This window comes from Nycticebus coucang, chromosome 4 (assembly GCF_027406575.1).
Source record: "Nycticebus coucang isolate mNycCou1 chromosome 4, mNycCou1.pri, whole genome shotgun sequence".
Lineage (NCBI taxonomy): Eukaryota > Metazoa > Chordata > Mammalia > Primates > Lorisidae > Nycticebus > Nycticebus coucang.
Window position 1 is genome coordinate 67,723,703 of NC_069783.1, and position 25,163 is coordinate 67,748,865.

General features: G+C 40.2%; 1 protein-coding gene across 1 annotated transcript in view; it reads left to right on the forward strand.

Moving 5' to 3' along the window:
- Positions 1-25,163, forward strand: part of ANTXR1 (ANTXR cell adhesion molecule 1) — a 265,145-nt gene that overhangs the window by 93,278 nt on the left and 146,704 nt on the right. The window contains exon 10 of the mRNA XM_053588536.1: positions 14,770-14,868. Within this exon, the coding sequence (XP_053444511.1) occupies positions 14,770-14,868 (99 nt within the window). The remainder of the gene's footprint in view (positions 1-14,769; positions 14,869-25,163) is intronic.

Sequence of the window (25,163 nt, forward strand, 5' to 3'; positions counted from 1 at the left end):
GTAATTCATGTACTATAAAACTCATCCTTTTAGAAAGTACAATTCAGGCTCAGCGCCTGTGGCTCAAGGGGCTAACGCGCCAGCCACATACACCTGAGCTGGCAGGTTCGAATCCAGCCCGGGCTGCCAAACAATGATGGTTGCAACCAAAAAAATAGCCGGCGTTGTGGCGGGCGCCTGTAGTCCCAGCTACTTGGGAGAGGGAGGCAGGAGAATCACTTGAGCCCAGGAATTAGAGGTCCTGTGAGCTGTGATGTCACAGCACTACCCAGGGCAACAGCTTGAGGCTCTGTCTCAAAACAAAACAAAAAAAAAAAAGAGAAAGTACAATTCAGTGGCTTTTAATATATTACAAAATTGTACCACCACAACCACTATCTAATTCCAGAATGTTTTCACCGTCCCTAGAAGAAACCTCTGCCCATTAAGCAGTTACTCCGGAAGCTCCTAATCTACTTTCTGTCTCCCTAGATTTGCGAATCTGGACATTTCCTATTAGTGCAATCATGCAATATGTTGTCTTTTGTGTCTGGCTCCCTTCATTCAGCAAAATGTTTCTAAGGTTCATACCTATTGTAGCATGGATCAGAAGTTGAGTTCTTTTTATGGCTGAGTAATATTCCATTGTATGCACTTTTTGGCTATTAAGAAAAATGCTACTATGAACATTTATGCACAAGCTTTTGTGTGGAAGTGCGTTTTCATTTCTCTTGGGTATATATGTCTAGGAGTGGAATTTTCAGGTCAGGTGGCTGTGTTTAACTTTTTGAGGAACTGCTAAAGTATTCTTCGAAGAGGCTGTACCATTCTCCAGTCCCACGGGAAATGTGTGTGAGTTATAACTTCTTCACCAGCAGTTGGTATTGTCCATCTCTTTGATAATCGCCAGTCTAGTGGGTATGAAATAATATCCCAGTGTGGGTTTGATTTGCATGTTCCCTCATGACCAATGATATTGAGCATCTTTTCATTCATTGACCTTTTTAAGTCTCAGAAAATAAACCAAGATGAAACCTGACTAGCACCTGAATAAATGGCCACTTTGTCCTCCCCCTTTATTTCTTTTCTATGCCAACATATATTATTGATCATTCATTCAATGAGCTGATACTGAGGCCGAATTAGTCCTGGGTTAGACAAAGCCAAGCATTCAAAAGAAACAGAAATGCTGGCCTCTATCATCAGGAAGCTTTCATTCTAATTGGGAATAAAAGTGGCAAAAGAATCGTAATGAACCTTGAAGATACCTTAAAGGCTATGCACCTTTAAAGACTAAATCAAAGACCATTTTCAGGCAGATATTTCCCCACTAAAGCCCTACAGTCTCTAGACACTTCTTGTAGAAACTGTAACCAACATGCAAGTTACCTGAAAACGTTTAGATGTACAGATTTTGAAAGATGAGGTCAGGGCTTTGCAGGTAGCTTTGGTACTGGTATGTTCTGGTTTTCACTTGCTGGCAGATTCATTGGGCAGGGTTTGTTATGTAATGTCTATGTGCTGGTCAGACTGCTGGGTCAGATGTTTGGGCTCGTCAGATGGAACGTGGGCACTAACACAGACTCTACACCGGGCAGGATGGGCCCTCACCTCTGCTCTGCTATGCTTCCCCGAGTGTCAGTGCTTTCCTCCACTGTCTACCCAAGCCTAGGGGGTTAAATGGTTTCCACCATTGCCACATCATAGATTCCTGCTATCTTTCTTCCTAAACTCCCTGAGGTTGGGTCAAGCAGACACATGTGTAGCCTCTTTTATAGAGGATTTAGCAACTGAACTGGTAATGTTAGAACATGGTGTTAGAGAAGAGAGTTTGGCATATGGCCTGCATTTCCAGTCTCCTCTCCCTCTGCTGATCTTTGAGGAAACAAGAGAAGTAGGCATAGCAATGAGGGAGAAAACATATGGAATCAGCAAAAATATCAAATGGCAGATTTCTGTATGTCTGGCGTTCGAACTGGGAACAGAAATAGGTTTCGTAGGCTTAACTGAGCAAATAAGTTATAATAAGCTTCTTCCATAATACTGGGCACTCAATAAAATACAGCTTGCACCAACTGAGTGATCAGTCACATGCCTGACAGACATTTAACTAGTAAGTCCATCTTACTAAACTTAGCGATTGTATATAAGCATCAATATGTGTATATACAATCTAAATAGTCAGAGGACTTATGGTCCTGAAAAACTATATGCCTATAACCTTAATTAAGATTTAATAATTCAAAACTAAGGCATTGCATCCTTGGGTGTGAGGCCCGGTTTTGCTGCTTACTCATTACATGACTCTGGGCAAATCATTTTTCCTTATTGTTAAGGGTTCTTATATTCCAAAAAGCAATCCATTCCAATATGTGCGGCTGGTGGAACATGCAGGGCTTCTGGATTCTTTTACTTAGATTTCGGTTTCTTGCTTCGCATCTAGGCCAGCTGCACTTTTCTGCAAAATGAGCAAACCTGCCTAAAATTACAGCAAAATAAAGTAAACCTTAAAAAAAATCACAACGTCTGAATTACCCATCTATCATAGGACATGAGTATCCATTTTAGCATGGTGGGAAAGAGGATACTGCCTGAGTCCTAAAGGCGTGGCATCTGGTGTCTTGACAGGCCGGGTTCCAGTTCTAATTCTGACAGTTACTAGCTGTGTGATCTTGAACAAATCACTTAACTTCTCTAAGATCAGTTTTCTTAGCTGTACCTACCTGGGCTGTGGTTGTGGTAAGGTTTTTTTTTAATTATTAAATCATAGCTGTGTACATTAATGTGATCACGGGGCACCATACACTGGTTTTATAGATCATTTGACACATTTTCATCACACTGGTTAACATAGCCTTCCTGGCATTTTCTTAGTTATTGTGTTAAGACATTTATATTCTATATTTACTAAGTTTCACATGTACCCTTGTGAGATGCACCGCAGGTGTAATTCCACCAATCACCCTCCCTCTGCCCATCCTCCCCCCTCCCTCCCCACCCTCTCTCCTTTCCCCCTATTCTTAGGTTATAACTGGGTTATAGCTTTCATGTGAAAGCCATAAATTAGTTTCATAGTAGGGCTGAGTACATTGGATCCTTTTTCTTCCATTCTTGACATACTTTACTAAGAAGAATACGTTCCAGCTCCATCCATGTAAACATGAAGGAGGTAAAGTCTCCATCTTTCTTTAAGGCTGCATAATATTCCATGGTATACATATACCACAATTTATTAATCCATTCATGGATCGATGGGCACTTGGGCTTTTTCCATGACTTAGCAATTATGAATTGGGCTGCAATAAACATTCTGGTACAGATATCTTTATTATAATGTGATGTTTGGTCTTCTGGGTATATACCTAATAGAGGAATTATAGAATTGAATGGCAGATCTATTTTTAAATCTCTAAGTGTTCTCCAAACATCTTTCCAAAAGGAATGTATTAATTTGCATTCCCACCAGCAGTGTAGAAGTGTTCCCTTTTCTCCACATCCATGCCAACATCTCTGGTCTTGGGATTTTGTGATATGGGGTAATCTTACTAGAGTTAGATGATATCTCAAAATAGTTTTGATTTGCATTTCTCTGATGATTAAAGATGATGAGCATTTTTTCATATGTCTGTAGGTGGTGCACCTGTCCTCTTCAGAGAAGTTTCTCTTCCAGTCCCTTGCCCAGCCTGCAATGGGATCACTTGTTCTTTTCTTGCTTATACATTTGAGTTCTCTGTGGATTCTGGTCACCAAACCTTTGTCGGAGACATAACCTGCAAATATCTTCTCCTGTTTTAAGGGCTGTTTGCCTGCTTTACTTACTGTGTTCTTGGCTGTGCAGAAGCTTTTTCGTGTGATCAGGTCCCAGTAGTGTATTTTTGAAGCTGCTTCAATTGCCCAGGGGCTCCTCCTCATAAAATACTCGCCCACACCGATTTCTTCAAGGGTTTTCCCTACACTCTCTTCTAGTATTTTTGTAGTTTCATGTCTTAAGTTTAAATCTTTTATTCAGTCAGAGTCTATCTTAGTTAATGGTGAAAGGTGTGGGCCCAGTTTCAGTCTTCTACAGGTTGCCAGCCAGTTCACCCAGCACCATTTGTTAAATAGGGAATCTTTTCCCCACTGAATGTTTTTAATTGGCTTGTCAAAGATCAAATAACGGTAAGCAGCTGGATTCATCTCTTGGTTCTCTATTCTGTTCCAGACATCTACTTCTCTGTTTTTGTGCCAATACCATGCTGTTTTGATCACCATCGATTTATAGTATAGTCTGAGGTCTGGTAGCGTGATTCCTCCTGCTTTGTTTTTATTTCTGAGTAATGTCTTGGCTATTCGAGGTTTTTTCTGATTCCATATGAAATGAAGTATTATTTTTTTCAAGATCTTTAAAGTATAACAGTGGAGCTTTAATAGGGATTGCTTTAAAATTGTATATTGCTTTGGGTAGTATGGACATTTTAACAATGTTGATTCTTCCCAGCCATGAGCATGGAATGTTTTTCCATTTGCTGACATTTTTAGCTGTTTCTTTTCTTAGAGTTTCATAGTTCTCTTTATAGAGATCTTTCACGTCCTTTGTTAGATAAACTCCCAAATATTTCATCTTCTTTGGCACTACTGTGAATAGAATAGAGTCCTTAACTGTTTTTTCAGCTTGACTATTGTTGGTATATATAAAGGCTACCGATTTATGAATGTTGATTTTGTAACCTGAGAAGCTGCTGTATTCCTTGATCACTTCTAACAGTTTTGTTTTTTTTTTATATTTGGGGATTCATTAAGGGTACAATAAGCCAGGTTACACTGATTGCATTTGTTAGGTAACGTCCCTCTTGCAATCGTGTCTTGCCCCCCAAAGCTGTGGCACACAACAAGGCCCCCACCCCCTCCCTCCTTTCCGCTCTCTGCTCTTCCTTTCCCCACTCCTCCCTGCTTCTTTCTTTGCTCTCCCCTTCCCTCACCCCCACTGTGACCTTAATTGTCATTAATTGTCCTCATAACAAAATTGTGTACATAGGATTCATGCTTCTCCATTCTCGTTATGCTTTACTAAGAATAATGTCTTCCATTTCCATCCAGGTTAATACGAAGGCTTTAAAGTCTCCATTTTTTTAAATGGCTGAATAGTATTCCATGGTATACATATACCACAGCTTTTAATCCATTCCTGGGTTGGTGGCATTTAGGCTGTTTCCACATTTTGGTGATTGTAAATTGAGCTGCAATAAACAGTCTAGTACAGGTGTCCTTATTATAAAAGGATTTTTTTCCTTCTGGGTAGATGCCCAGTAATGGGATTGCAGGATCAAATGGGAGGTTTAGCTTGAGTGCTTTGAGATTTCTCCATACTTCCTTCCAAAAGGGTTGTACTAGTTTGCAGTCCCACCAGCAGTGTAAAAATGTTACCTTCTCTCCACATCCACGGCAGCATCTGCAGTTTTGAGATTTTGTGATGCGGGCCATTCTTGCTGGGGTTAGATGGTATCTCAGGGTGGTTTTGATTTGCATTTCTCTAATAGATAGAGATGATGAACATTTTTTTCATATGTTTGTTAGCCATTTGTCTGTCTTCTTTATAAAGAAGAGAAGTTTCTATTCATGTCTCTTGCCCATTGATATATGGGATTGTTGGCTTTTTTCATATGGATTAATTTGAGTTCTCTATAGATCCTAGTTATCAAGCTTTTGTCTGATTCAAAATATGCAAATATCATTTCCCATTGTGTAGGTTGTCTCTTTGCTTTGGTTATTGTCTCCTTAGCAGTACAGAAGCTTTTCAGTTTAATGAAGTCCCATTTGTTTATTTTTGTTGTTGTTGCAATTGCCATGGCAGTCTTCTTCATGAAGTCTTTCCCCAGGCCAATATCTTCCAGTGTTTTTCCTATGCTTTCTGTGAAGATTTTTATCATTTCATGCCTTAAATTTCAGTCCTTTATCCATCTTGAATCAATTTTTGTGAGTGGAGAAAGGTGTGGGTCCAGTTTCAGTCTTTTACATGTGGATATCCAGTTCTCCCAACACCATTTATTGAATATTTATTTCCCCCAAGGTATGTTCTTGTTTGGTTTATCAAAGATTAGGTGGTTATAAGATGTTAGTTTCATTTCCTGGTTTTCTATTCGATTCCAAGAGTCTATGTCTTTATTTTTGTGCCAGTACCATGCTGTCTTGACCACTATGTCTTTGTAGTACAGCCTAAAATCTGGTATGGTGATGCCCCCAGATTTATTTGTATTACTAAGAACTGTCTTAGCTATAAGGGGTTTTTTCCGGTTCCATACAAAATGCAGAATCATTTTTTCCAAATCTTGAAAGTACAATGTTGGTATTTTAATAGAAATGGCATTGAATAGGTAGATTGCGTTGGGAAGTATAGACATTTTAACAATGTTGATTCTTCCCATCCATGAGCCTAGTATGTTCTTCCATTTGTTAATATCCTCTGCTATTTCCTTTCTGAGGATTTCATAATTTTCTTTATAGAGGTCCTTCACCTCCTTCGTTAGATATATGCCTAGGTATTTCATTTTCTTTGAAACTATGGTGAAGGGAGTTGTGTCCTTAATTAGCTTCTCATATTCACTGTTATTGGTGTATACAAAGGCTACTGACTTGTGGACATTGATTTTATATCCTGAAACATTACTGTATTTTTTGATGACTTCTAGGAGTCTTGTGGTTGAGTCTTTGGGGTTCTCTAAGTATAAGATCATGTCATCAGCAAAGAGGGAGAGTTTGACTTCCTCTGCTCCCATTTGGATTCCCTTTATTTCCTTGTCTTGCCTAATTATATTGGCTAGAACTTCCAGCACTACGTTGAATAGTAAAGGTGACAGAGGACAACCTGGTCTGGTTACAGTTCTGAGAGGGAAAGCTTTCAGTTTTACTCCATTCAGTAAAATATTAGCTGTGAAAAATATATTAGCTGTTGGTTTGTCATAGATAGCTTCAATCAGTTTTAGAAATGTGCCACCTATGCCTATACTCTTCAGTGTTTTAATTAGAAATGGATGCTGGATTTTATCAAATGTTTTTTCTGCATCTATTGAGAGGATCATACAATCTTTATTTTTGCCTCTGTTAATACAGTGGATGACGTTTATGGACTTGCGTATAGTAAACCAGCCTTGCATCCCTGGGATAAAAACTACTTGATCATAATGTATGACTTTTTTGATGATAAGCTGTAATCTATTGGCTAGGATTTTGTTGAGAATTTTTGCATCTATATTCATGAGTGAGATTGGTCTGAAATTCTCCTTTTTGTTTGGGTCTTTTCCTGGTTTTGGTATCAGGGTGATGTTTGCTCATAGAACATGTTGGGGAAGATTCCTTCCTTCTCAATTTTTTGAAATTATTTCTGCAGTACAGGAATAAGCTCTTCCTTGAAAGTCTGATGGAATTCTGGTGTGAAGCCATCTGGACTAGGGCTTTTTTTTTGGTTGGAAGCTTTTTTATTGTTTCTTTAATCTCAGTGCTTGAAATTGGTCTGTTCAGGAGCTCTATTTCTTCCTGGCTAAGTCTAGAGAAGGTGTGATTCCAAATATTGATCCACTTCCTTCACATTGTCAAATTTCTGGCCATAGAGTTTCTGGTAGTATTCAGAGATGATCTCTTGTATCTCTGTGTCATCAGTTGTTATTTTCAATTTATCATTTCTGATTGAGGTTACGAGAGATTTTACTTTTCTATTTCTAGTTAGTCTGGCCAATGGTTTATCTAATTTATTTATTTTTTTCAAAAAACCAACTCCTTGTTTCATTAATTTTCTGAATGATTTCTCCATCAATTTTAAAGCTGAGCTTAGCAGTGTATAGAATTCTGGGGTGGAAATTGTTCTGTTTAAGGAGATTAAAGGTAGATGACCACTGTATTCTTCCTTGGAAAGTTTCGTTAGAGAAGTCTGCAGTCACTCTGATGGATTTGCCCCTGTAGGTCAACTGGCGTTTACTCCTGGAAGCGTGCAGAATCTTTTCTTTTGTCTTGACTTTGGACAGGTTCATCACAATGTGTCTTGTAGAAGCTCGGTTAGAGTTGAGGGGTCCAAGAAAACACCCAAAATTCTCAGGACTCCTGCTCAAGCTCTCCCCAAGGCAGTTCAACTAGGTGCCAAGTCCAATAACACTAAAACAGTTCACAGGTAAGGCCTTTCCAGTTTGCAGTCTCATTGCTGCTGTACTTACAGCTTCCGGCGGGATTAGACAGATTGAACACACGTAACCACTTACCAGTTTTCCAATTTTTGTCCTCCTCTTGAGATCCAGAAGTCTTTCGCTGACTCCTTGTATCCTCAAAGGGATGATTATAGGCAGATCCCACCAGCCAAAGATGCCTGGCATCTATCTCCCCAGACTCATGGTGCCCAGTTGCAGAGAAACTGTTACTCGGCTGCCATCTTACTCTCCACTTCTAAGAGTTCTATAGTAGAATCCCTGGTGTATTCCAGATATACAATCATATCATCTGCGAAGAGTGAAAGTTTGATCCCTTCTGACCCTATATGGATACCCTTGATCACCTTTTCTTCCCTAATTGCAGTGGCTAAAACTTCCTCCATTACAATGTTAAAGCACAGTGTAGACAATGGGCAGCCTTGTCTGGTTACTAATCTGAGTCAAAATGATTTCAATTTAACTCCATTGAATACGATATTTGCTGTGGGTTTGCAGTAGATGGCCTCTATCAGTTTAAGAAACGTCCCTTCTATACCAATTTTCTTAAGGATTCTGATCATGAAGGGATGCTGGATATTATCAAAAGCTTTTTCTGGATCAATTAAGAGAATCATATGGTCTTTGTTTTTTAATTTATGGGCTGAATTATACGTATAGATTTGCATATATTGAATCAGCCTTGAGACCCTGGGATAAAACCGACTTGGTCATGATGTATAATTTGTTTGATGTGTTGCTTGATTCTGTGTGTTAGGATCATGTTGAATATTTTTGCATCTATATTCATTGGTAATATTGGTCTATAATTTTCTTTTCTTGTTGCATCTTTTCCTGATTTGGGGATCAGGGTGATATTTGCTTCATAGAACGTGTTGGGTAGTCTTCCTTCTTTTTCTACCTTTTGGAACAGGAGTAATATAGGTACTAGTTCCTCATTAAAGGTTTGGTAGAATTCTGATGTGAAGCCATCTGGTCTTGAATTTTTCTTTTTAGGGAGATTTTGTATGATTGATGGTATTTCAGAACTTGATATGGGCCTGTTCAACATATCCACTAGATTCTGGCTGAGTCTTGGAAGGTGACGTGCTTCCAAGTATTGGTCAATTGCCTTCAGATTTTCATATTTCTGAGAATAAAGTTCCTTGTCATATTCGTTAAGGATTTTTTGAATTTCTGAAGAGTCTGTTGTTATTTCGTCTTTGTCGTTTCTGATTGATGAGATTAGAGATTTTATTCTTTTTTTCCTGGTTAGTTTAGCCAAAGGTTTATCTATTTTATTTTCCTTTTCAAAAAACCAACTTTTTTATTTATTGATCTGTTGTATAATTCTTTTGTTTTCAATTTCATTTAACTCTGCTGTAATTTTGGTTATTTCTTTTCTTCTACTGGGTTTGGGGTTGGAATGTTCTTCCTTTTCCAGTTGCTTGAGATGTCCCATTAAGTTGTTAACTTCCTCTTATCCGTTCTCTTGAGGAAGGCTTGCAGTGCTATAAATTTCCCTCTTAGGACTGCCTTTGCAGTATCCCAGAGGTTCTGATAATTGGTGTCTTCATTATCGTTTTGTTCCAAAAATTTGGCAGTTTCCTTCTGAATCCCATCTCTGACCTAGCTATCATTCAGCATAAGGTTATTTAACTTCAATGTTTTTGTATGAGTATGCAGATTCCTGTTGTTACTGAGTTCAACTTTTATTCCATGGTGGTTCGAGGAGATGCAAGGAATAATTTCTATTCCTTTAAATTTGCTGAGGTTAGACTTGTGACCTAAGATGTGATCGATTTTGGAGTATGTTCCGTGGGCTGATGAGAAGTATGTGTATTCAGTTTTGTTGGGATGAAATGTTCTGTAGATGTCTGCTAAATCCAAATGTTGGATGGTTAGGTTTAAATCTAAAATTTCTTTGCTCAGCTTCTTATTGGAGGATCTATCCAACACTGCCAAAGGAGTGTAGAAATCTCCGACTATTATGGAGCTGCAGGAAATCAAGTTGCTCATGTCTGTTAGAGTTTCTCTTATAAATTGAGGTGCATTCTGGTTGGGTCCATAAATATTCATAATTGAAATCTCATCATATTGAGTATTACCCTTAACAAATATGAAGTGACCATTCTTATCCTTCCTTACTTTTGTTGGTTTAAAGCCAATTGTGTCTGCAAATAGAATTGCAACATCTGCTTTTTTCTGATTACCATTTGCCTGAAATATGGATGACCATCCTTTTACCCTGAATCTATATTTGTCTTTTAAGGTAAGATGTGACTCTTGTATGCAGCAAATATCTGGCCTGAGTTTTTGTATCCAGTCAGCTAACCTGTGCCTCTTTAGAGGACAGTTTAAGCCGTTCACATTAATGGAGAATACTGATAAGTCTGGTAACATTTTGGATATTGAGTTTTTTGAAAGTCCAGTGGACATTTTTAATCCTTTCACCACTGTGGGCGTTGGAGTTTGATCAAAAGTTTCTGAGGGAGTTTACTTTTGTGGTGGAGCATTGGGCTGGTCATTATGGAGGATAGGTCTGAGAATATCCTCAAGAGTTTGTTTGGTTACGGCAAATTTCTTCAACATCTGAATGTCATTAAAGAATTTAAATTCTCCATCATAAATGAAACTTAGTTTAGCTGGATACAGGATCCGGGGTTGAAAGTTATTTTGTTTTAGGAGATGAAAAGTCTATGACCACCCTCTTTTGGCTTGAAAAGTTTCAGCAGAGAGATCTGCAGCCATTCTAATATTCTTCCCTTTGTTGGTAATGGATTTCTTACATCTGGCTGCTTTCAGAATTTTCTCCTTCATATTAACTTTAGTGAAGTTAATTATGATATGCCTGGGGGATGTCTTATTGGGATTGAGTTATGCTGGGGTTCTGAAACTGTTTGCTATCTGAATTTCAGAATGTCTTGGCATGTCTGGAAAATTCTCTTTCATAATTTCATGGAGAAGGGCCTCTGTGACTTACAGGCCACTTCATCACTTTTAGGGATTCCAATGAGGCGGATATTAGCCTTCTTTGAATTATCCCAGAGCTCTCTGAGAGAATGATCCGTTTTTGCTCTGCATTTCTATTCCTCTTTTAGAGTTTGGGAACTTTCAAAGGTTTTGTCTTCAATGTGAGAAATCCTTTCTTCTGCTTGCTCAACTCTATTACTGAGGGATTCTACTGTATTTTCCAGATCTTTGAGGGCTGCAAATTCTTGGTTCAGTGCGTCAAAATCTTTGGTTGTTTTGTCTTTAAATTCATTACATTCTTCAAACAACTTTTGAATTTCTCCTCGAATTTCTAATTCCGACTTTTGAATTGCTCCTGGAATTTCTAATTCCAAATTTTCCTCCATTTTGTTAATCTTGTTTGCAATCCAAATTATGAATTCAATTTCTGACATCTCAGCCAGTTTTTTATGAGTGGAATCTTCAGTTACATCATCCATATCTTTCCTTGGGGGTGGGCGGTTGATCTTTTCTGGTTATTCATATTACCAGAGTTTTTCCGCTGATTCCACCCCATGATTGTTTCCACCATTTGATTTTTCCCCTGGAGCTTTGTCACAGACCCGTACAGTGCTATGGCCTGAGAAACTGGGGACCTGTTTGGTGTGGCTGGGTAAGTGGTTCTGTCTCGTTTTCAGCTGGTCTCTGTTTGACCCTAGTGAAACAGTTACTCTGGGTTGAAGTCTCAGCTGTGGAGAAATACCAGCAATTAAGTCACCCCACCCCCCACAGGCAACAATTGGAAAAGGAAAATCAAACCTTCTTACAACCACACACCCAGGGCACCACTTGAATAGTCCTCGGGCAATTGGCTCAGTTGAAAAGGTCCAAATCAATTGTCTCAGTCAGCACCTGTCTCAGGTGGGAGAGTTTAAAAGGTCTCTGGCAACTGGATCGCAGGGGTCTGGTGACAACTCAGTTATGACTTGCTCCGGTGCTCCGTGAAGTCAGGAGGACATACACAGCAAATAGATTAGTCTGGGAAGGTTGATGGCGCCTTCTGCACCTTGCACCTCTGTCACGCCCAGTCACTGATAGCCCCCCAGGGCTGTGACCCAGTTGCCTCTAGTGAACAGATACTCTAGGTGTTTGCACCTGCCTGAATCACAAGGAAATCTATTTCTGCTCAGCCAGGCCACTGTGCTCTGCCTCTATGCAGCAGCAGGAGGTGAGTCCTGACAACCTTGGGCACTTGAAGGAGTCTGGGGCGTGTTCACTCAGTTCCAGGCCTGTCCCTGATTGATGTTACTGACAGAACAGAACAGAACAACTTTGCGGAAATTTGTTTCTGTCCCTGCTAAATTCCCCTGCAGAAGAGAAGCTATTTTGAGTTCCCAGAGTCTGCGCCTCAGGCCCTGTCTTTGCTTGTGCACGTTTGTATTGGATTGGCTGTCATTTATCGCCTCCTGCCTTCCTTTGTCTATAGGCTGACAATCCCCTGAGGGCTGGGTGCATCTTAGGCTCAGTATAGCGGTCCTCTAGGTCAGCCCCGCCCTGGGAATTTCCCGACTCTACATGTGCGTTTTCTAGTCCCCGCCCTCCACCCAGGCCAGTACCGCCTTAGGCAAACCCTTTACTCATAGGGCCTGCATTTCTGTCCTAGATCTGTTCCACAGTGGTTGCCACCTGAGAAGATGCCCGGCCTCCTCTGGTTGCCCAGGGAGACAGGGGGTGTGGCTTCAGAATATCCAGGAGTGACCCCTATTGTTGCCAAAAATGGCTCCTGCTCTCCACTTCAGGGCACCACTCCATTGGTGTCATGTGGTGTGGTTCTCTCTCAGCCGACCGTCCTCTCCTCACTCCCCTCCCTCCCATGCTGCAGAATCAGCACTGACCAGCTGCAGTCTAGGCCCTGTCCATACCCCTCAAGAAATCTCCCAAGAATCTGGACTCCTGAGGTACAGGCCTCCAGACCTCAGAGTGAGAGTGGAGGGGACTGCTGGAAGCTCAGAACTGCAGGTATAGTTTTATGCCTGGAAGGACAATGCCGTGGTACCCTAGTAGGGGAGGTAGATCCAGTTTTTAGAGCACCTCTCCCATGGAGTGTATTGGGAGGACCTTTGAAGTCTGCTCGTTTGTTTGTGGGTCACTCCAAACCATTCTCATGTGGGAGGGGACTCCCGTCCGCTTGGTGATGGATTTTGTACCTTTTGTTTGTATCCTTGGTGTCACAGCTCACCTTAGCGGGGCTGATGTGCGTTCTTCAACCTTCTCTCTTGGTGCAGCTCTAATCCACCAGGTTACTTGCTAAATTTCTGTCCTTTTACTCTCCTTCTGGACGGGAGCCTCTGTGGAAAGCCGGCTTCAGTCAGCCATCTTGTCTCTGCCCCACCTGTTGTAAGGTTTAAATTACTTCTGATGTGTACGTGGTTCAGTACAGGGCCTGGCACCATGGTTTACTATGATCTTGGCAAACATGACCTGTAAAAATTAATTTCCTGGGAATGAAGGTGACATTCACTCGTGATGTTTATTAAACTTTGAAAGAGCCCCGTATGCTAGTTTTCTCATTCCATGCTTCGAAGCCTCAACAGAAAGTCTACATTTGGATAGCAATTTACAGTTTAGGGTCCTTGTTCACAAGTACCACATTTTTCTTCTGACTTTTAGTCTGTTTCTTTTTTTGTATGCTCTAAAGGATTATCCCAGCCCAACTTTTATACACAAAAGAATGATAAAGTGGAAAGAAAGTAGAATATTGGCTATCAGGGGCCATCAAACTTAAGACATACGAAAACATTTAATTAATCATTGTTTTTTCTGTTTGTTAAAAATAAGGATTTTATTCATATGTATTCATTGAACGTACATCATGCCAATGCAAAATTTCTATGCAGGCTTGCAAGATATATTATCTCTTCTACTCAGAATGAAGTAAGTAGTACCTTGAAGGGATAGTGTCAAATGGAGGAGGTAATGCCTGATAGCTGATCACTGGCAAGCACGACTTTGATTTATTGCTAAATAAAATTAGTCCTCCATGACCCTGCACCACTACTGTGTGGCTAGCCGAAATGGGCATGCTGTGGCCGCATCAAACAACTCCCAACCCAAGGAGTGTTTTTCTGGATGAAGGGAGGAATGACAAAAGAACACCACCAGGCAGTGCATGGTGACCTGCTGCCTTGTTCAGTATAGGCTACAAATGCCAGAAAAGCAATGCTTTTGAAAAAGTTTAGGCAGCCTGAGCTATAAAGAAACCCATCAGTGGAATCCCTTATGTTAAACAGGCAAGAAGTTGAGATGGAGGAGGAAGCAGGGAGCCCCTCTCGTTGGGGCACGTACTGGCAGCCAAGTTGACAGGTTTAAAACTTTCTGGACTTGGAAAATGGGTAAGATTTGAATGGATGGAGATGAGGGAGGAAAGCATTTTGGGTGGGAGAACCAGTAAGCGTAAAGGAAAGGAAGTGGGAACCCAAATGAGGAGTCTCCCTTAGCCATGAACACCTGGTGAGAATGAGTTGGTAAGTGGTAAAAGGAATCCACTTGGTTGCTTTAAGGTTCTAACCTGAACTAATTTTTTTTATTTTAAGCCTAGTAAAAATAATTAACAAATGCTCTGAATCAGGGCAGATAAGAAGCTTAAGGCTAATGGTCAAGTAACAGGTCTTGTCATTATTCTTTTCTTCAGAGTCATTTCAAGTAGTTGTGAGAGGAAACGGCTTCCGACATGCCCGCAACGTGGACAGGGTCCTCTGCAGCTTCAAGATCAATGACTCCGTCACGCTCAGTAAGTCCTTGCAGAGTGTTGGGGTGTCTTTAGCCTGATTCAGGGAGGGGAATTCCCAGCTCTGGCTTCTAGCAAGGCCACACATCAAACTGACAGAGAAGAGTCTTCCCTGTGGGACAGGCCTCGAGCATAGCTAACCACTGCAGGCCCTCCCCGTAGGTACCCAGCCTGGTGAGTCCCCCACAGCCTATGCAGCCGTGAGCAGCAGCCCTGTGCTAGCTAGCCCTCAGTAGGCCATGGGGGGGTTCATTTCCTTGTCTGCCGGCTTCTGCTAAGGGATGCACTCTTACCTAGTTAGTAAGGGCTGGTGAAGCTTGAGGTTCCTTAATAAATTATTGAGGACTCTTAAGGGTCAGAGTGAAAAAGAGATGGTCTGCATTTATTAATCCTGAGCAAACCAAAAGCCACACTCTTAGACTTCCACATGTAGATTCTGTAGCTCTTTTTAACCTAGATGATTCTTCCTTGGAGTAGCCAAGAAACTCTCATCATGGTGAATACCTTATACAAAATATAGGAATGTGGGAGTAAACCTAAGTGCACGTCATGAGAAAAAGGAATTATCATAACATTTGGAGCAGTCAAGTTCCTCATTCAAAGGCATGTGTGATTCATGTGGTTGACCAGGAGAGATGGGAGGATGATTATGGGAGCCTTGCTTATTATTCGCATCTGGCATCCATCACACAGATATTGATTCCACATCTGCAATGACAAACAGCAGTCATAATGCCCTGCATTTTCCATCGTGCTGTATACTTTCTAAAAGCATCATGTCTTTTTACTACAACAGCCCTGACAGGTAGAAGAGCAAAGAGGAGGGCAGGACTCACATTTATTAACTAATCATGCACACTTCTTTCATAGTCCTGATAGCCCTTTGGAGAATATTGTCCTGTTTTTAAAGAGGAAAAATTCATTTTTTCTTCCTTGACATCTTAAAACCCAGTCAAATATTTGAACAGACACATGCAGTGGCTTCTCCACAAACATCTGGAATTTCTGATATTGGAGTAATTCCAAAGATTGCAGGTATTCAGTTTTCTTAATATTTGGAAATGCTCTCACATGCTACTTGAAAACATTTTAAAATAACTTTGGATAGTCTCAGTGTAAAAATTGGACATGTACTTCCTTTTTCTCCCCCTTTTAATTGTGATGTCACTTAAGTCCACCTTCCTTCTCTCTTTAACCAAAATTCCAAGTTGAAGATTGTAAACTTCTGCAGATTTCTTAAGAGACATTAGCACCTTCCAAGGAAGACTTCCCAGACAGCCGAGCTTCAGACCCCAACCTGTTTAAAGATAAATGGACATAGGATGGACATAGGATGGGGAGAGAGATAACCTACCCTGCCATTGCTTGAAAGGTTAAACAAGATGCTGTGTTAAGATAAGATGAAATGCATATTGATTATGGATTTGTATGGTCGCACACTGAAGGCCTATTTTTCAACTTCTCCATGAAATTTTATATTTGGGGGAACCAGTCCATTCCCCTTCTAACTCATCTCTTCTTTTCCTAATGCCAACTTGCTCAGGCTCACCACCTCATTCCTATTCAAAAAGCAATAAAGGCTGATGAGGGGTAGGGATTTGGCTTAAACCACAAACCTAGCCGTGATTCCACACAGCGCCATCATAACAGTTTGGAGAAGATGAAGAAAGTGAATTTATCATATTATGTGCTGCAAACAATACTCTAAAACTCAAACATATAATTATTAAAAATAGGCTAAGGGACATAATTAGAGTTTGAGGAAAACACTAGGCCTTTAATTATTAATTCACCTTTTCATTTTCATTCATTAGAGAATATGAATAAGAACCTGTGTTAAAAAAGCGGCATCTTCACACTGACATTTTTTTTTCCTAAATCATAGCTGTGTACATTAATGTGATCATGGGGCACCATACACTGGTTTTATAAACAGTTCGACTCATTTTCATCACACTGGTTAACATAGATGTTGGTGTGGATGTGGAGAAAAGGGAACACTTCTACACTGCTGGTAGGAATGCAAATTAATACATTCCTTTTGGAAAGATGTTTGGAGAACACTTAGAGATCTAAAAATAGATCTGCCATTCAATTCTATAATTCCTCTATTAGGTATATACCCAGAAGACCAAACATCACATTATAATAAAGATATCTGTACCAGAATGTTTATTGCAGCCCAATTCATAATTGCTAAGTCATGGAAAAAGCCCAAGTGCCCATCGATCCATTCCAATATGTGCGGCTGGTGGAACATGCAGGGCTTCTGGATTCTTTTACTTAGATTTCGGTTTCTTGCTTCGCATCTAGGCCAGCTGCACTTTTCTGCAAAATGAGCAAACCTGCCTAAAATTACAGCAAAATAAAGTAAACCTTAAAAAAAATCACAACGTCTGAATTACCCATCTATCATAGGACATGAGTATCCATTTTAGCATGGTGGGAAAAAGGATACTGCCTGAGTCCTAAAGGCGTGGCATCTGGTGTCTTGACAGGCCGGGTTCCAGTTCTAATTCTGACAGTTACTAGCTGTGTGATCTTGAACAAATCACTTAACTTCTCTAAGATCAGTTTTCTTAGCTGTACCTACCTGGGCTGTGGTTGTGGTAAGGTTTTTTTTTTATTATTAAATCATAGCTGTGTACATTAATGTGATCACGGGGCACCATACACTGGTTTTATAGATCATTTGACACATTTTCATCACACTGGTTAACATAGCCTTCCTGGCATTTTCTTAGTTATTTTGTTAAGACATTTACATTCTATATATACTAAGTTTCACAGGCACCCTTGTAAGATGCACCGCAGGTGTAATCCCACCAATCACCCTCCCTCCGCCTACCTTTCCCCTCCCTCCCCTCCTTTTACCCTTCCCCTATTCTTAGGTTATAACTGCACTATACCATTCATGTGAAAGCCATAAATTAGTTTCATAGTAGGGCTGAGTACATTGGATACTTTTTCTTCCATTCTTGAGATACTTTACTAAGAAGAATATGTTCCAGCTCCATCCATGTAAACATGAAGGAGGTAAAGTCTCCATCTTTCTTTAAGGCTGTATAATATTCCATGGTGTACATATAGCACAATTTATTAATCCATTCATGGATCAATGGGCACTTGGGCTTTTTCCATGACTTAGCAATTATGAATTGGGCTGCAATAAACATTCTGGTACAAATATATTTGTTATGATGTGATTTTTGGTCTTCTGGGTATATGCCTAGTAGAGGAATTATAGGATTGAATGGCAGATCTATTTTAGATCTCCAAACATCTTTCCAAAAGGAATGTATTAATTTGCATTCCTACCAGAAGTGTAGAAATGTTCCCTTTTCTCCACATCCACGCCAAAATCTCTGGTCTTGGGATTTTGTGATATGGGCCAGTCTTACTGGAGTTAGATGATATCTCAAAGTAGTTTTGATGAGCATTTTTTCATATGTCTGTAGGCTGTGCGCCTGTCTTCTTCAGAGAAGTTTCTCTTCAAGTCCCTTGCCAGGCCTGAGATGGGATCACTTCTTCTTTTCTTGCTTATACATTTGAATTCTCTGTGGATTCTGGTTATTAAACCTTTGTCAGAGACATAAACTGCAAATATCTTCTCACATTCTGAGGGCTGTTTGCTTGCTTTACTTACTGTGTTCTTGGTCCCAGTAGTGTATTTTTGAAGCTGCTTTAATTGCCCTGGCGGTGTGTGTGGGGGGGGTCCTCCTCATAAAATACTCACCCAGACCGATTTCTTCTCTTCTAGTATTTTTATAGTTTCATGTCTAAAGTTTGAATCTTTAATCCAGTGAGAGTCTATCTTACTTAATGGTGAAAGGTGTGAGTCCCGTTTCAGTCTTCTACAGGTTGCCACCCAGTTCACCCAGCACCATTTGTTAAATAGGGAATCTTTTCCTCACTGAATGTTTTTAATTGGCTTGTCAAAGAGCAAATAATGGTAAGTAGCTGGATTCATCTCTTGGTTCTCTATTCTGTTCCAGACATCTACTTCTCTGTTTTTGTGCCAGTACCATGCTGTTTTGATCACTATCAATTTGTAGTATAGTCTGAGGTCTGGTAGCATGAGTCCTCTTGCTTTGTTTTTATTTCTGAGTAATGTCTTGGCTATTCGAGGTTTTTTCTGATTCCATATAAAACGAAGTATTATTTTTTCAAGATCTGAAAAGTATGACAGTGAAGCTTTCATAGGGATTGCTTTAAAATTGTATATTGCTTTGGGTAGTATCGACATTTTAACAATGTTGATTCTTCCCAGCCATGAGCATGGTATGTTTTTTCATTTGTTAACATTTTCAGCTATTTCTTTTCTTAGAGTTTCATAGTTCTCTTTATAGAGATCTTTCACGTCCTTTGTTAGATAAACTCCCAAATATTTCTTCTTCTTTAGCACTACTGTGAATGGGATAGAGTCCTTAACTGTTTTTCAGCTTGACTTTTGTTGGTATATGTAAAGGCTACTGATTTATGAATGTTAATTTTGTAGCCTGACATGCTGCTGTATTCCTTGATCACTTCTAAGAGTTTTGTAGTAGAGCTGGTGTTTTCCAGCTCTACAATCATATCATCTGCGAAGAGCGAAAGTTTGATCTCTTCTGACCCTAAATGGATACCCTTGATCACCTTTTCTTTCCTAATTGTGGTGGATAAAACTCCATTACAATGTTAAAGAGCAGTGGATACAATGGGCAGCCTTGTCTGGTTCCTGATCTGAGTGGAAATGATTTCAATTTAACTCCATTCAATATGATATTAGCTGTGGGTTTGCTGTAGATGGCCTCTATCAGTTTAAGATATGTCCCTTCTATACCAATTTTCTTAAGTGTTCTGAACATGAAGGGATGCTGTATATTATCAAAAGCTTTTTCTGCATCAATTGAGAGAATAATATGGTCTTTGTTTTTAATTTATGTGCTGAATTATACTTATAGATTTACGGATATTGAACCAGCCTTGAGACCCTGGGATAAAACTGAGGTCATGAGGTATAATTTGTTTGATGTGTTGCTGGATTCCGTTTGTCAGGATCTTGTTGAATATTTTTGCATCTATATTCATTAGCGATATTGGTCTATAATTTTCTTTTCTTGTTGCATCTTTTCCTGATTTGGGGATCAGGGTGATATTTGTTCATAGAACGTGTTGGATAGTCTTCCTTCTTTTTGTACCTTTTGGAACAGGTTGAGTAATATAGGTACTAATTCCTCTTTTAAGGTTTGGTAGAATTCTGACGTGAAGCCATCTGGTCCCAGGCTTTTCTTTTTAGATAGGTTTTGTATGGTTGATGCTATTTCAGAACTTGATATGGGCCTGTTCAACATTTCCACTTGATTCTGGCTAAGTCTTGGAAGGTGACGTGCTTCCAAGTATTGGTCAATTTCCTTCAGATTTTCATATTTCTGAGAATAAATTTCCTTGTCATATTCATTAAGGATTTTTTGAATTTCTGAAGTCTGTTGTTATTTCATCTTTCTCATTTCTGATTGATGAGATTAGAGATTTTATTCTTTTTTTCCTGGTTAGTTTAGCCAAAGGTTTATCTATTTTATTTTCCTTTTCAAAAAACCAACTTTTTTATTTATTGATCTGTTGTATAATTCTTTTGTTTTCAATTTCATTTAATTGTGCTGTAATTTTGGTTATTTCTTTTTTTCTACTGGGTTTGGGGTTGGAATGTTCTTCCTTTTCCAGTTGCTTGAGATGTCCCATTAAGTTGTTAACTTCCTCTCTTTCCGTTCTCTTGAGGAAAGCTTGAAGTGTTATATAGTTCCCTCTTAGGACTTCCTTTGCGGTATCCCAGAGGTTCTGATAATTGGTGTCTTCATTATCGTTTTGTTCCAAAAATTTGGCAATTTCCTTCTTAATCTCCTCTCTGACCCAGCTATCATTCAGCATAAGGTTATTTAACTTCGATGTTTTTGTATGAGTATGCAGATTCCTGTTGTTACTGAGTTCAACTTTTTTTCCATGGTGGTCTGAGGAGATCAAGGAATAATTTCTATTCCTTTAAATTTACTGAGGTTAGACTTGTGACCTAAGATGTGATCGATTTTGGAGTATGTTCCGTGGGCTGATGAGAAGTATGTGTATTCAGTTTTGTTGGGATGAAATGTTCTGTAGATGTCTGCTAAATCCAAATGTTGGATGGTTAGGTTTAAATCTAAAATTTCTTTGCTCAGCTTCTTATTGGAGGATCTATCCAACACTGCCAAAGGAGTGTAGAAATCTCCGACTATTATGGAGCTGCAGGAAATCAAGTTGCTCATGTCTGTTAGAGTTTCTCTTATAAATTGAGGTGCATTCTGGTTGGGTCCATAAATATTCATAATTGAAATCTCATCATATTGAGTATTACCCTTAACAAATATGAAGTGACCATTCTTATCCTTCCTTACTTTTGTTGGTTTAAAGCCAATTGTGTCTGCAAATAGAATTGCAACATCTGCTTTTTTCTGATTACCATTTGCCTGAAATATGGATGACCATCCTTTTACCCTGAGTCTATATTTGTTTTTTAAGGTAAGATGTGACTCCTGTATGCAGCAAATATCTGGCCTGAGTTTTTGTATCCAGTCAGCTAACCTGTGCCTCTTTAGAGGATAGTTTAAGCCGTTCACATTAATGGAGAATATTGATAAGTCTCGTAAAGTTTTGGGTATCGAGTTTTTTGAAAGTCCAGTGGACATTTTTAATTCTTTCACCACTGTGGAAGTTGGAGTTTGATCAAAAGTTTCTGAGGGAGTTTACTTTTGTGGTGGAGCATTGGGCTGGTCATTATGGATGATAGGTCTAAGAATATCTTGAAGAGCTGGTTTGGTTATGGCAAATTTCTTCAACATATGAATGTCATTAAAGTATTTAATTTCTCCATCATAAATGAAAATCAGTTTAGCTGGATACAGGATCCGGGGTTGAAAGTTATTTTGCTTTAGGAGATGAAAAGTCGATGACCACCCTCTTCTGGCTTCAAAAGTTTCAGCAGAGAGATCTGCAGCCATTCTAATATTCTTCCCTATGTAGGTAATGGATTTCTTACATCTTGCTGCTTTCAGAATTTTCTCATTCATATTAACTTTAGTGAAGTTAATTATGATATGCCTGGGGGATGTCTTATTGGGATTGAGTCGTGCTGGGGTTCTGAAACTGTTTGCTATCTGAATTTCAGAATCTCTTGGCATGTCTGGTAAATTCTCTTCAATAATTCCATGGAGAAGGGCCTCTGTGCCTTAGGAGGCCACTTCATCACTTTCAGGGATTCCAATGAGGCGGATATTAGCCTTCTTTGAATTATCCCAGAGCTCTCTGAGAGAATGATTGGTTTTTGCTCTCCATTTCTATTCCTCTTTGAGATTTTGGGAGCGTTCAAAGGCTTTTTCTTCAATGTTAGAAATCCTTTCTTCTGCTTTGTCCACTGTGTTACTGGGGGATTCTACTGTATTTTTCTGATCTTTGAGGGCTGCAAATTCTTGGTTCAGTACGTCAAAATCTTTGGTTGTTTTGTCTTTAAATTCGTTAAATTCTTGAGACAACTGTTGAATTTCTCCTCGAATTTCTAATTCCGACTTTTGAATTGCTGCTCGAATTTCTAATTCCAAATTTTCCTCCATTTTATTAATCTTCTTTGCAATCCAAATTCTGAATTCTGACATCTCAGCCAGCTGTTTATGAATGAGATCTTCAGTTACATTTGCCATATGTTTCCTTGGGGAGTTTGATCTATTCTTTTTATTCATGTTACCAGATTTTTTTCCACTGATTCTGCCCCATGATTGTTTTACACCATTTGATTTTTCCCCTGGAGCTTTGTCAAGGACCCGTACAGTGCTATGGCCTGAGAAACTGGGGACCTGTTTGGTGTGGTTGGGTAAGTGGTTCTGTCTCGTTTTCAGGTGGTCTCTGTTTTATCCTAGTGAAACAGTTACTCTGGGTTGAAGTCTCAGCTGTGGAGAAATACCAGCAATTAAGTCACCCCACCCCCCACCGGCAACAATTGATAAAGGAAAATCAAACCTTTCTACAACCACACACCTAGGGCACCACTTGAATAGTCCTCGGGCGATTGTCTCAGTTGAAAAGGTCCAAATCAATTGTCTCAGTCATCTCCTGTCTCAGGTGGGAGAGTTTTAAAGGTCTCTGGCAACTGGATCGCAGGGGTCTGGTGACAACTCAGTTATAACTTGCTCCAGTGCTCCGTGAAGTCAGGAGGACGCACACAGCAAATAGATTAGTCTGGGAAGGTTGATGCCTCCTTCCCCACCTTGCACCTCTGTCACATCCAGTCACTGATAGCCCCACAGGGCTATGACCCTGTTGCCTCTAGTGAACAGATATTCCAGGGGTTTGCACCCGCCTGAATCACAAGGAAATCTATTTGTGCTCAGCCAGGCCACTGTGCTCTGCCTCTATGCAGCAGGGGGAGGTGAGGTCTGACAACTTTGGGTGCTTGATGGATGCTGGGGGTTGTTCACTCAGTTCCAACCCCGACCCTGATTGATGTTACTGACAGAAGAGAACAGAACAACTTTGTTGGAATTTGTTTCTGTCCCTGCTAAATTCCCCTGCAGAAGAGAAGCTGTTTTGAGTTCCCAGAGCCTGCGCCTCTGGCCCTGTCTTTGCTCGTGCAGGTTTGCATTAGATTAGCTGTCAGTTCTAGCCTCCTGCCTTCCTTTGTCTATAGGCTGACGATCCCCTGAGGGCCGGGTGCGTCTTAGGCTCAGTAAAGCAGTCCTCTGGGTCAGCCCCACACTGGGAACTTTCCGGCTCTGCACGTGCCTTTCTAGTCCCCGAGCTCCACACAGGCCAATACCGCCTTAGGCAAACTTTTTACTCACGGGGCCTGCATTTCTGTCCCAGATCTATCCCGTGGTGGTTACCACCTGAGTAGATGCCTGGCCTCCTCTGGTTGCCCAGGGAGACAGGGGGTGTGGCTTCAGAATATCCAGGAGTAAGCCCTATTGTTCCTAAAAGCCTGTTGGTGCTCTGCTCTGGTGTTGTTCCTTCTCAGCCGGCCGTCCTCTCCTCACTCCCATTCCGTAGAGTCAGCACTGACCAGCTGTAGTTTAGGCCCTGTCGACACCCCTTGAGAAATCACCCAAGAATCTGGACTGCTGGTGGACAGGCCTCCAGACCTCAGAGTAAGAGTGGAAGGGAGTGCTGGGAGCTCAGATTTGCAGGTAGAGAATATATACCATTTTATACAGTTTTATGCTTGGCAGGAGAATGCCGTGGCACCCTAGTAGGGGAGGTAGGTCCAATTTTTAGAGGTTCTCTCACGTTGAGTGTAGTGGGTGGGCCTTTGAACTCTGCTCGTTTGTTTGTGGGCACTCCGAGCCGTTCTTATGATGGAGGGAACTCCCATCTGCTTGGTGATGGATTTTTTACCTTTTGTTTGTATCCTTGGGGTCGCAGATCGCCTCAGCGAGGTTGATGTGCATTCTTCAACCTTCTCTGTTGGTGCAGCTCTAATCTACCAGGTTACTTGCTAAATTTCTGTCCTTTAACTCTCCTTCTGGACAGGAGCCTGTGTGTGGAAAGCTGGCTTCAGTCAACCATCCTGTCTCCGCCCCCACACTGACATTTTTTAATCAACCTTACAAACATCACAATCTCTCTTGATTCCTCCCTGTAAATAACATACATTTAGATTTCTTTACATTTCCCATTTTGTTTCTTTGTCTCCATACTCCATGTTTTAAAATGTTTTCATTGTTATTTATTTCTTTTTCAAATTTTTTTCCTAAATGCACTATTTCAGTTTGTAACAAAAAGAGAATATAAGTGCTATTTTTTTTTTTTTTACTTTTTGTTTTGTTTTGTTTTTTTGAGACAAGGGCTCATTCTGTGCCCTGAGTAGAGTAGAGTGCAGTGGTGTCATAGCTCACAGCAACCTCAAACTTTTGGGCTCAAGAGATCTTCTTGCCTCAGCCTCCCGAGTAGCTGGGACAACAGGCACCCACAACAATGATCCAGCTCATTTTGCTATTTTTAGTAGAGACGGGATCTCACTTTTGCTCAGTCTGGCAGTCTAGAACTCCTGAGCTCAGGCAATCCACTCCCCTTGGCCTCTCTGAGTCCTAGGATTATAGGCATGAACCACTGAGCCTGGCCTCTACAAATGCTATTTTTAATCAGAAAAAGATTAATTAAAACCTCATAGTGAAGCTATAATGTTTATGGCTCCATTCACTTTAAACGTGACATAGGCTTCAGGGTCTTCAACAAAAATAGTAGCAAATTATATGAAGTAAAGGCAGTTGAAAGAACACATAGAAAAATTATAGTAGGAG